The 12,632-nt window shown below is 45.2% G+C and overlaps 1 protein-coding gene across 1 annotated transcript in view; it reads right to left on the reverse strand.

Annotated features, from left to right (window-relative positions):
• Nucleotides 1-274: 274 nt before the first annotated feature.
• Nucleotides 275-12,632, reverse strand: part of pld5 (phospholipase D family, member 5) — a 23,375-nt gene continuing 11,017 nt past the window's right edge. Inside the window, exons 2-10 of the mRNA XM_042104597.1 lie at nucleotides 9,953-10,086; nucleotides 8,353-8,536; nucleotides 7,169-7,277; nucleotides 6,316-6,443; nucleotides 5,620-5,817; nucleotides 3,920-4,071; nucleotides 2,699-2,864; nucleotides 1,640-1,730; nucleotides 275-1,424 (exon numbers count right to left, since the gene is read on the reverse strand). Of these exons, the coding sequence (XP_041960531.1) occupies nucleotides 1,177-1,424; nucleotides 1,640-1,730; nucleotides 2,699-2,864; nucleotides 3,920-4,071; nucleotides 5,620-5,817; nucleotides 6,316-6,443; nucleotides 7,169-7,277; nucleotides 8,353-8,536; nucleotides 9,953-10,086 (1,410 nt within the window). The 3' untranslated portion in view covers nucleotides 275-1,176. The remainder of the gene's footprint in view (nucleotides 1,425-1,639; nucleotides 1,731-2,698; nucleotides 2,865-3,919; nucleotides 4,072-5,619; nucleotides 5,818-6,315; nucleotides 6,444-7,168; nucleotides 7,278-8,352; nucleotides 8,537-9,952; nucleotides 10,087-12,632) is intronic.

Below are 12,632 nucleotides of genomic sequence, written 5' to 3' on the forward strand. Positions count from 1 at the left end.
ATTCCAGCCATAGGCCTACATGTACGTCTTAATTCTGACTTTAATGATAACAGATGATGCAGCTCAACAGCAAATCAATTAAAAAAAAAACTAAAATGTGCTGTGTATCGCATGGAAGTGCAGTACACAGAGGAAGTTATCTTTTTTCTGGCTTTTATAATCGGTGGATTTGTAAAACACACTATAGATCATTTGAGAAATTACGGAAACGTGAAAAATTCCGATAGTTTTATTAACAGTCAAGTATAGAGCAAGTGCAAATGATTTCATCAGCTCAGGACCATACCTCACATTCATTACCGGTCATAGTAGTGGAAGAGACAAATCAGTAAGGTCGAAGCTGTCAAGCTTGAAATCTTCCAAACAAACATGCAATGTACACGGTTTAGCATACTGTAGTTTCAGTGGTAGTGATGGTAATAGTAGTGCTAGACTAGTAGTAGTAGTAGTAGTAGTAATTGCGGACTAATAATAGTAGTCCTTATTTCAGTCATACACAGTAGAACAGGCAAGACCAAGCTTTGGCCACAAGAACCAGTGACCAACTGAAGTAAGCCATTAGGCTACACCCCAGAATAATTATATTTCCATAGCCATGATGATTGAAATTTTGGCAGTAGTGTTTCTAGTGTTGGTTAACTTGTGCGCTTTCATGTATGAAATGAAGACAAATGTCGCCCAAATGGCCAATGTAACAACAAAAAGGTGCCAGTGACCAAATATTTGGCCTTGTATAAAACGGTGATAAGAAATGTATAAAACCGAGCAATGTTTGTTGTAATTAAAAAATAATAAAAATTACATATATGTCATATAAAGGCATTCTATCATGAAAGATAAACACTGATATAAACAGTTGAATATGCTGAAATGTCTTTAAAAAGAAACATGCATTTTTTTGTGAATGGATATGTAGACAGAGCAAACACATGACATTTGATTTCTATGTGGAGGTCTCTGCTGGTCTTACAACCTTACTGGCACTAGAGGTCACTAGAGAGCCCTGAATTCCAGTGATGTCCAGCTTCTCATGCAGTTGTCTTAGGACCCATTACTGTAAAAGAATACATATATTGTTGCATTCATAATAGCTCCAGTTTGTTGTTGTTGTTGATTTTTTTCTACGTATCAAAATCAGTCCACGACTTTAGAGGAATGCACATCACTTTCCAGCTCTCACGCTGCTGTCTGTCTCTCTCTCTCGACCCGTGAGAGTGTAGGGGTCTTTAATGCACGTCCTGTTTGAGTCGTGACTTCCTGTAGGCTCTTGGCGTACTGCGAGAACCAGTCCCTCTCAAACGCCGCCTTCATCTGGTCCAGAACAGAGGGCCCGCTGTCCAGATGACGCTGTCCTCTAATGGGCTTGATCACAAGCCCTGTCCCTGCGTTGAAGGCAAAATCATTCCCCACCCAGTCCAGGTTTCCTTGGGGAAGAGAAGAGGGCATTTTATTTTATTTTTAGGACAGTTGCAATTTTTCACCAGTAAAATACTGGTCCTTGTAAAATGAAGACCTTTGGTAAAATTAAGTTATCATTTCAAACACACACACACACACACAGACACACACACACACCCCACACACACACACCCACACACACACACACACACACACACACACACACTGGTATGGCACGTACCTATATATAACGCATTGTCAGTCACCATGTACTTGTTATGGTTGAGTCCCTCGTCATGTCTGTGGTATCCTTCATCAGCACTGAAAAATTTCTTGTAGACACAACAAGCAACAGGAGAACAGGACTAGTGAGAATAGTTCTTACAGGAGAACAAGCCTAGTGAGAATAGATCTAACAGGAGAACAGGCCTAGTGAGAATAGTTCTAACAGGAGAAAAGGCCTAGTGAGAATAGTTCAATAGTTCTTCCTACACAGCAGGAGTAAATATCAGGAAGTCTCTCTTTCTTCCAGTCAAGGACTTGAAGAGGACAGTAATTCATGGGAATAAAGGCATTCATGGCCCCAGGGCTTCCAGCAATGCAAAGGCACACCCGAGTAACACAGAGTTCAGTGTGCGCTACAATTTTATGTGCAATCATCATTAAGCTACTCCTGCTACCGACACCATGGGAAATTAAATCTTGTCTAGCCACTCATCTAGCCATAGATCAATCACAGTTATGATTATGGTTAAGGCTTGAAGGTGTTTTGGGCCCCCTGACCCTAACCTTAACCGTGACCCTAACCCTGACCCTAACCTTAACCGTGACCTTAACCTTAACCCTGACCCTAACCCTAGCGCCGCCACCTTCCAGTCGACAGCAGGTGTCCAAAAGACCATATATTATGGTTAAGCGAGATACAACAATAACAATGAATATTATTATCAAAAATAGCCATATAGGCAAAAATAGTCACACAGGCAACATTAAAAATACTAAAAATAGTAACAGATTGTCTGCAGGGCAAGTTGCAACAGGGCAAGACAGGAGCACGGAGACATGGGACCCTAATGTAGATGGCGAGTAAAGAGCAGAGTCTGTCAACAAGCAAAGTTCTCACGCATTAACTACAGCTGTCACGTGACATGTGGGAGCATAGAGCTGACTCATCAGTGTTTGCAGTGAAGGTTTTGCCCATGGTGTTATATTAGCAAACTGATTTAGCCCAAATACTAAATAAACTTTAGAACTTTGCACTTTGCCAATCCTTCCAATCAGGGCCCAATGTCTCTCTCACCACTTCCAGGTTACAGTCCATCAGCTGCAGGCAGAGCGTGGTCAGAGACGAGACGAAGTTAAACGTGTATGGGTGCGTCCTCTCCCAGAGGCTGACCAGCAGGCGCACGCTCATCCGCCTCAGGACCAGCGCCTCTCGGAGGCCCTCGTCGATCGCTGACCAGTACCTGGAGTCGGAGACAGAGGTGGACGGTTGTAGAAACCCTGACCATGATAATATCCCACGGGAAATCAAGGCCAAACCTATGTAGCACTGTTAGAAATGTGCACCATAATTTGTATGCCGTTGACAGTGTGTGCGCCATAATTTGCAGGCAGAGACAGTGTTCGTGAAGTACCCTAAGGGGTGGCTGATAATGACTCTCCATACAGAAATCGTGTAGGAATTTGCTACCATCTTAAATGTAACCAAACCTGTCAAACTACAGGGCTGTGGAACAATATTGCTGACAATTGCCTGAAGGAAAAGAGGGAAGTAAAAAAATGAATGAAGAGAGGGAAGTAAAAAATGAAGGAAGAGAGGGAAGTAAAGAATGAAGGAAGAGAGGGAAGTAAAAAATGAAGGAAGAGAGGGAAGAAAAGAATGAAGGAAAAGAGGGAAGTAAAGAATGAAGGAAGAGAGGGAAGTAAAAAATGAAGGAAGAGAGGGAAGAAAAGAATGAAGGAAGAGAGGGAAGTAAAGAATGAAGGAAGAGAGGGAAGTAAGGAATGAAGGAAGTAAGGAAGGAAGACATGGCTGGTTGGCCATAGTCAATTTGGAGCTCTGGCTGAAACTGGAGGCTCGGGTCGATGTTGAACTAATGAGGTCGGTTCAGGGTAGCAGGACAGCAAGCAACCGTAGAAAGGAAAGGTTTGCCAAAAAAAAATGTGATCCATTTTATTGCAACGTTACAAAGGTACCTACACATGTTGTTTTTTTTTGCTTGTTTTCCTTTTGTTTTTATCATTATTTCTTTCACACACCAAATTTGAACAATTGACATGTGGATCTTTAAGTTGTTAATTAGAATGAAAATATTAGTTTCATGTAAATGTAACTTTGGATAATTTCCCAAATGGAATGAAAGCATTAGTCAAGTTAATAGATATGAATGCAGGGTAAGCACAAGTGTAACACTGTTATTACATTGTGGGTTCCCATTTCTATGTGGTTAGCTGTTCCTAGTCTTCACAGCTCTGCGAGATTAGGACACAGCAAGTGTCCATGGCTGGGCAGTCTGACCTTGTGACGTGTAGCCCCCGAGAGGATCTGTTCACCAAGGGTAGGTAGTCTGTGACAGAGACGTAAATGAAGCGCTCGGCCTCCTGAATCACCCGATGTATGGCCTCCACGTCTCTGGTGCGGCCCTTAGGACAGAACAGGTCCGGGGAGGTCTGTAGAGAGGGATGCACAGAAGAAAAATGTGTGAGTGAGTGTGTGAGTGTTTCTTTGTGTGTGTGTGTGTGTGTGTGTGTGTGTGTGTGTGTATGTGTGTGTGTGTGTGTGTGTGTGTGTGTGTGTGTGTGTGTGAGTGTTTCTGTGAATGTGTGTGTGTGTGTGTGCAATTGCATGCAGGCATGTACCTGTCCTGATCATAAATCTGTGTGATCAGTGTCCTGGGAGGAGCACAGCTCAGCTCACAACCCCTTAACAAAGACAACAACGCTTGCTCCGTCATTTCTCTTCCACTCACACAAAACACTAAGATGGATCTCCTGTTTCCGCTCCTTCATGCCTCACTCTCCCTCCCTCTAATAACACACCAGGGCTGCCACACCAGCATGGCCGAGCAGAGAGGAGAGGACAGAGGAGAGGAGAGGAGAGGAAAGGAGAGGGGAGGGGAGTAGAGGAGAGGAGAGGAGAGGGGAGAGGAGAGGAGAGGAGTGGAGGGGAGGGGAGGAGAAGAGGTGAGGAGAGGAGAGGAGAGGAGGTGAGTAGAGGAGAGGAGAGGAGTGGAGAGGGGAGGAGAGGAGAGGAGAGGAGAGGAGAGGGGAGGAGAGGATGGGAGGGGAGGAAATTAAGAGACGCATGTCCCATCGCATACATCAACGTCAGCGGGTAACTTTATCATAAGTCCCCATAATGTTTGCTACCAGCATGCGCCATTACAGGGCCGTTTCATTTCCACAGGGTGATGGATGGCTTTGCCGCCCCTGATAAACAGCGTGTCGCTGGAAGAACGCGGAGATTCATGGCAGGTAAATTAGGACGCCATGCTGCAATATGACATGTTTTTTTGTCTCATTTCTGCAAGAATTTTTTTTTTTCGCTGTAGAGATGGATGGTTAGGACATTTGTTAATCAAATTAGGTACCACGTTGTGTTGAGATGACAGGGTTCTATCCAGTCCAGATCCCTTGCCAAAAATGAGATAATATCTTAAAATCCTTCAAATCTTTGGTAAATATACTATTGCGACTGCTACTGCCCCATCTTCACAGTTTAAACTCTGCCATGCGTACACTTCATGCGTATACTGTGTATTGTGTAAAATGTGTGTGTAAGATATAAAACAAATTTGACTCTTTAATCCATTTGATGTTACAACATTTAAAATGATTTTGATTCTAATTTGTTTCTCACAAGCCGCATATTGCATTTCTTTTGTTGCTATAGATATTGTTTTTTTTTTACTTGTGTGTGTGTGTGTGTGTGTGTGTGTGTGTGTGTGTGTGTGTGTGTGTCAGGGAGGGGGGTAAGGCATGTGTGTGTGAGAGAGAAACATAATACATAGATGTGAGCGTGCTTCATCTTTCTATGGGAGGATTCATGCAACCATATATAAATGCACATGTACACAAACACACACATACATACACACACACACACACACACACACACACACACACAATCTGTGATGTGTGTGTGTGTGCATACACGCATGCATTTGTATGTGTGTCTGTGTCTGTGTGTCTCTTTGAAACAGACCAGCCGCGACTCACAGACATATACACGTTGGTGTCCGAGTCGTTCAGGTGAACCAGGAGTGGGTCGTCGCGGCTGTAGAGGGCCGTCACGCGCTTGGACCAGATGGAGGGGATGTAGTCCTTGTAGTGCAGCTGCCAGTAGAAAGAGAAGACCCTGTGTAGGTCCAGCGCCAGGCAGCTGCAGTTGTAAAGGATCACCCCCAGCTCTTTCATCTGGCCCAGGGAAGAACACAACACAGTACAGCACAGCACATCAGAGCATAGAAGAGCGGAGTGTTTTTCTGCAAACTCATGCACTGGCTGGAGGGGTGCTTTGATGTACAAGTCAGAGCCACGGGCCAAAGGAAACACAACAACAAAATGTGCTGTTGTTATTTTCCATTTTTTGTTCTGAGGTTGTTTGTGGGAGCCTACAGTATGTGAGGAGACAACTGGGATAAGGCAAGTCTCGTATATCAGAACTCATGCACATTGGTAACTCAAAGTGATTTACAAATGAGAAGATAATAAAAGGTTGGAGTGGGAAGGCATATTACATTATGGAAAACAATCCTGGTGTTTCTTTTTTAATTCTATCGCTCTTTTCTCACTCTTTTCTTTTTGTTCTGTTTTTCCCCCTCTTCCTCTCTTCCTTTTCTTTACTTGTCTTTTTTTCCCTTTTCTTTTTTCGTGTTTGAAGTAACAGCAGAAAAAGACAGATTGTCTGGCTACCTTGGCTAGAGACCTCCAATCCATGCTGGCACTCCCGATGTATATGTGCCTTCGATCCACCACCCAGAAGGATGAGTGCAGGTGCCCTTTGGTCAGAGCTGTCGTGTTCACGTAACGGACCTCAGCACCTACAGGACACAGAGCCAAAAGGGGGGGGGGAGGATCAGTGAGAGAGAGATTGACCATGAGAGAGAGAGAGAGAGAGAGAGAGAGAGAGAGAAAAAGAAAAAGAAAGGGAAAATGAAAGAAAGAGTGAGAGAGAGAGAGAGAATGAGAGTAAGACAGAGCAGAGAGGAGAGAGAAAGAGACAGAGACACACACACAGAGAGAGAGAGAGAGTCTTGACTAGCTGACTAGCTGTCAGGATTGCGACCTTGGAAACCAATCTGGTTGATATCAAATTTTGAAGTCAACAGCATTGCACCAGCATGATGTCTGACCTTGCTCCAGACCTTGCTTGGAGTGAGCAAGAGATGATAATGAGGGGGGGGGGGGGGGTATTTATGAAAAAGCTTGACTCGCCTATGAGCATGAGCGATGGCTCATGGCTACCAGGGCTCCCTCTTTTGAACTCTTGAAATTTTCAAAGTTTAGGAATCGATAAATAGTAAATTGCTGTGGTTATGCCCTTACCACCTTCTGTAGGGAACCATGCATACACATTGAACTGCACACCTATGGAAACCCAAGCAAACCCAATGACAATCACCCTATATGTCAGAGTATAACATGACCCCCCCCCCCCCCCCCCCACACACACACACACACACACACACACCAAACCCTGCTCCTATCCTCACCTTGTAGGTGTGACCTTACCGTGAGCGGCGAAGGTTCGTAGGTGTGACCTTACCGTGAGCAGCGAGGGTTGTCAGCTCAGCAGAGTCCGTCAGGCTAGTGGCAACCTTGAGCTTCACCCGCCGTGACTTCAGCCCGAGCAACCTTTCAAAGAGACGCTGGCCCTGACAACAGCAACAACAACAACAATAACAACAAAAAAAAGCTTTCAGCTCTGACAGTAAACAAGCTGCGCACAAATGCTTTTTCAAAATCAAGGGAGAGACATTTCAAGGGGACCAAGGGGCTCCAGGTGGATGTGAAGGGGGCATCCTCTTTAACATAAAATCAAGACGGTTACTTTAGATAAAAACAGGGTCCCTCAAGGAAAAAGACAGATGCAAGTGTATTATTTGCTCCAACACCCCCATACCTGACCCCCATACTGTTAATGATGTTAGATAATGTGGCCCAAGATAAGGGATGTCAGCATCTGGCATGAGGAGGAATATTGGTCAGCAAGTTAACAAGCAAGTCTGATTTTATACAGTTAACGTAACAAAAGTCATTGTACTTTGTCTGTGCCTGCTGTAGGTATGTAAGGATATTTGTAAAATAACATCACTTCCCTCCCTGACAACGTATGAGACAAAGACAATAGTTTATATGAAGTCATCATGAATGAAGTCTTCCTGTGTAACTGGGCTAGTCAGTGGACACTCCGAGGCAGGTAATTTTGTCTGCCAGCAATACAGTCTTACCAGCTTTTCTCCACTTGAGAAACTTCCTGCTCACAAAGACAATGGCTGGTCTGAATGAAGTCACATTTGCCGGATAAAGGGGACTCTACGCATTATGAATGCAAATGAGATTTGAATTTTTCACTGGAACTGACTGTCGCACACGGAGAGTCTGGCTCCTCCAGTAATTTGTTTCGATCACAGGGATTTGCAAAGCAGCTCTAGCTGGAAAATGAAGAGGTTGGAGGTAACTTATTAAATCTGACAGTGTCTCAGTGTTTGGCTGGGGGCAAGGGGTGGTGGTGGGGGTATGTGTGTGGTGGTGGGGGTATGTGTGTGGAGGCGGAGAGGGGTGCTGCTTCATTGTGTAGTTATTACAATCCATTAAACTGAACTGGCAAGTTTCAGGGCTGTTCTGTGAAATGATTACAGTAGATACAGTAAATTTGAACCAGAAGAACTTGTGTGTGTGTGTGTGTGTGTGCGTGTGTGTGTGTGTGTGGCGGTTGAGGTCCCGTACCTCACTGGCTGAGAAGTGGTCGGTCTGCTGCTCTCTGGAGGTCAGGGTCCAGCGGGGGGAGACGATCTCCACCGAGCGCTTGGCCATGTCCAAGAGGCCGTGGAGACCCACTGTCAGAGGCAGTGTGCCCTCGTCCACAGGGGAGAGGTCCATCTCTTCTGGAATGTTCTCCACTAGGACTATGCTATGGAAATAAAACATACAAAGAAAATTAAGAAAAAAAAATACAATACAATTTAAGAGCCTAACAGAACAAACCATGTCCATCATCTGGAGTGAGATGTTAGTGTTGACTTCTGCAGTAAGGGTAATATGAGGACAAGCTCTAAGCTTAACACTAAATCCCCATCTCTGACATTCCGCTGTCATTTGAGAACCTTCTAGCGTAGCATCTTTGTATACATTCTTGACCTGAGCTGTAACACAGCAGCAGCACTGGTATCTCGAATAGTAAACAGGCTCAGCGCCCAGGAGACCCAGGTTCAAGTCCACCCTGAGGTCAATTTTTTTTTTTGAAGTATATTTTTGGCCTTTTTATGCCTTTAATGAGACAGGACAATGGAGAATGACAGGAAGCGAGTGGGAGAGAGAGTTGGGGTGGGATCCGGAAAGGACCACGGGGTGGTAATCGAACCTGGGTCGCCGGCGTACGGTGCAGGTACCCCAACCAGTCGCGCCACGGCCGGGGCCACCCCCTGAGGTCATTTAACGCCCAGGAGACCCAGGCTCAAGTCCAACCTGAGGTCAATTAGCACCGCCCAGGAGACCCAGGCTCAAGTCCAACCTGAGGTCATTTAACGCCCAGGAGACCCAGGCTCAAGTCCAACCTGAGGTCATTTAGCGCCCAGGAAACCCAGGCTCAAGTCCAACCTGAGGTCAATTAGCGCCCAGGAGACCCAGGCTCAAGTCCAACCTGAGGTCATTTAGCGCCCAGGAAACCCAGGCTCAAGTCCATTTTGAGGTCATTTAGCGCCCAAGGGACCCAGGCTCAAGTCCAACCTGAGGTCATTTAGCGCCCAGGAAACCCAGGCTCAAGTCCACCCTGAGGTCATTTAGCACCCAGTAGACCCAGGCTTAAAGGGACACCAGGCAACGTTTTTGTGTTAATTACTCATCTTCGTAAGTCGGTATTAAATGACTCATTACAGGGCGAATGAAGACTCTCTCGCCCGCCCCTACTGCCTGTAGGAAGAATATCCCGCTTGCAAGTTCAGTGTATCGTACCCGGCGACCGAAGCAGTTTCAGTTTCCATCCTGCATCCACAGCACAGAGGGAGGCTAACGAAACGCTAGCGATTGTTGCAAAGGTGTGTATAATGGGGAGCCGGCGAGTCTGACAAAGTTAAAAAGGGCCCAAAATACGCTCCATAGGGTCTTCAGTGATTCTTCAGAGATTTTGTTACATCACCATGTGTGGAACCCTCTAGAACTCTTCACACCTTCTGAATACCAAGAGTAGAGAATTCTCTGTAAGTCTCAAGCTACCACCGAATGGTAATGAAATCAATAATTCAGGGGAATGAATTTGACAGTCTCTTGTGTTTTTTTATGATGCGTTGGATGGTGGTGGCTGGGGGGTGATGCAACCTTTACCTCTTACCGACATTTTGAGCTGCAGTTCTCCTCCGTGATGCCTTCATCCTCCCCCCACACATCCACTGAGGAGAAGATGAGCGCAATCAGCACTGCGAAGCAGCAAAGCAGACCGAAGACTGCAATGCATTTCTGCTGAGACTGTTTGGAGAGAGAGAGTGGGAGAGAGAAAGAGAGAGTGGGGGGGGGGGCAAAAGAAGAGAGAGTGTATAACAAAGAAAGCATTTGGACTAAAAAATAGTTATCCCAATTTGTACATTGAAAACAATGAAAAAGGGTGATTGGCTGACTCTTAAACCAGTCAAATCATCTTGCATTGAGTTTACTTATGTGTGGTGTAGTGATAGGTTTATTACTGTTTTATTACACATGAAGACAGATTGGCAAAACTCATTCAAAACAACAAGATGACTTCCCTGGACTAAATTTAGTCAACCAATACTGTATGTTTAGTGTAGAGCCATCAGTCGAGACAATCCATATTACAAATGCAGTCTATCATAGCACAATCTATTTACAGTTTACTTGATATACGACTCTGAATACACCAAGCTACACAGGAGGATATTTCCTCTCCTTTTAGTAATTTTTTTTAGGTTTGGTGGAGGACCAGATGGAGCCGTATAGGAGAAACGATTTTAAAGCTTCTCTTCCCCAGCAACTGCAGCTGTTTCTTTCGCCGCGTGGAAACTTGATGGAGACAGAGCGGTCCAGAGCTGCAGAGTCAAATCTAATTCACAACAAGCTCCATTCCGGCAGCCGCGGACGCAGTCGCAGACGTGGCCCGGCGTGAAGTGCCTGCTGTAACGCTCGGCTGCCTCGTTAGAGTGCACTCGAGCTGAAACAATGTTTTTTTTTTTTTTGTTTTGTTTGTTTAAGCCTATCTGTTTTAGTTGCGGTGTGCGAGCGCCGCGAATGTCGCTCGTGCCCACTTATCTCCCCTGCCGCATCTACGCGCTCCAGTTTGGAAACATCGATACGGCCATCGGTTAGAATGCAGAGAGGGCTTGTCTCCGAGGCGCCCCGGGCCGGCGAGGAATCTTGATTTCCTTTCGATTAGAAGTGCAACACTGGCAGAGCGGAGTTCTGCTTACACCCGCACTTCAGTGTAAACTTGCTGCTGCTCTTTCCCACGTTAACCCCCCACCCCGTTCCTTGCACATCTGTTGACCTCTATCATCAGCGCTGTCCCTGCGCATCTGTCAAGCTGTCCACGGGCGAGAGTTACACACTAATGTGTGTGTGTGTGTGTGTGTGTGTGTGTGTGTGTGTGTGTGTGTGTGTGTGTGTGTGTGTGTGAGTGTATGTGTGTGTGTGTGTGTGTGTGTGTGTGTGTGTGTGAGTGAATGTGTGTGTATGTGTTCGTATGTGTGTGCGTGCATGTGTGTTTACGCAAATCTCAACCATGTCATTTTATTCACCATAAATAGATTTCATTGTATATCTATTTATGGCCCTTTCCTACCAGGAGTATAAATACAGCTTGTTTGCCTTGTCTGTGTGATGGAAGGGTAAACAAAACTCCACAGCCACACCATGCACCTTTCTCTCCTCAACACACATGACTATATGGCTTTATGACAAATGTGAAGCAATTACTACAAGAATATATTGTCAAGAGATTGAACTCATTGCCCATGACACCCACCGGAGACAGAAAAAGAGAGAGAGAGAGAGAGAGAGAGAAAGAGAGAGATGAATGAGAGCGAATAGAGAATAGGACAGAGAGAGAGAGAGAGAGAGAGAGCGAATAGAGAATAGGACAGGGCATGTGGCGAATAGAAACTATTATGGAGGAAAGAGAAGGATAGGTAGTGCAAACAAGAGGGCACACATGCGTGACAAAGAAAGAGAGTGATGGAGAGAGAGAAGAGGGAGAGTAAGAGAGAAAGAGAGAGAAAGAGAGAGAGAGAGAGGTGATGGGGTGATGCTCTTCACTCCCCTCTTCTGAGTGTGAGGGGGGATCTCTTTCAATCTCAGCATGTTTTTAGCAGGTGGGACCCCTGCTAGCTTTCCATTCACACGCCTGCAGAGAGCTGCTCTCACTCCATCTAAAGCAACCCCTCGCCTCGCCAACATTAGCCCTGGCCGAGGCCACAGCCAGCCAACAGAGAGAGAGAGAGAGTGTGTGTGTGTGTGTGTGTGTGTGTGTGTGTGTGTGTGTGCGCGCGTATGTATGTGTGTGTGTGTGTGTGTGTGTGTTTTGTACACTGGGGCACACAAGGTTGGATCATCTTTAAGATGAATGTCATAAAAGGGAATTGAAGTGTACATAAGTCCAGGTTGTACCAACAGTCAGAAACAGTGTTAATAATTCACTAGCACTCTATTGGGGTCAAAACTGTATGTCACCGTCACTGTTCATCACCACTAAATGTGTGTCTGAGTGAACTAAACGATAAAACATCACACTAATATTGCAAGTTACAGGTAGGCTCAAATGTACTTAATGTAATACTTAATTAATACTTAGACCTGTATCTTGATTGCAAAAAAAACACATTAATATTGTAGTCATTGTGGTCAGTTTTAGCTCTACATACTTAGAAATACTTTGCATGCTTTGTACTGTGCATGAGGGCACAGCAGTGGTCACCCATATGTGACATTCAAATGGACTCACATCTCCATGAAAGATTCAAGCGCATTTTATTCAAACCAGTCAGAATGAACAGCAGCACCAAGCT

Source organism: Alosa sapidissima, chromosome 9 (genome assembly GCF_018492685.1).
Source record: "Alosa sapidissima isolate fAloSap1 chromosome 9, fAloSap1.pri, whole genome shotgun sequence".
Lineage (NCBI taxonomy): Eukaryota > Metazoa > Chordata > Actinopteri > Clupeiformes > Clupeidae > Alosa > Alosa sapidissima.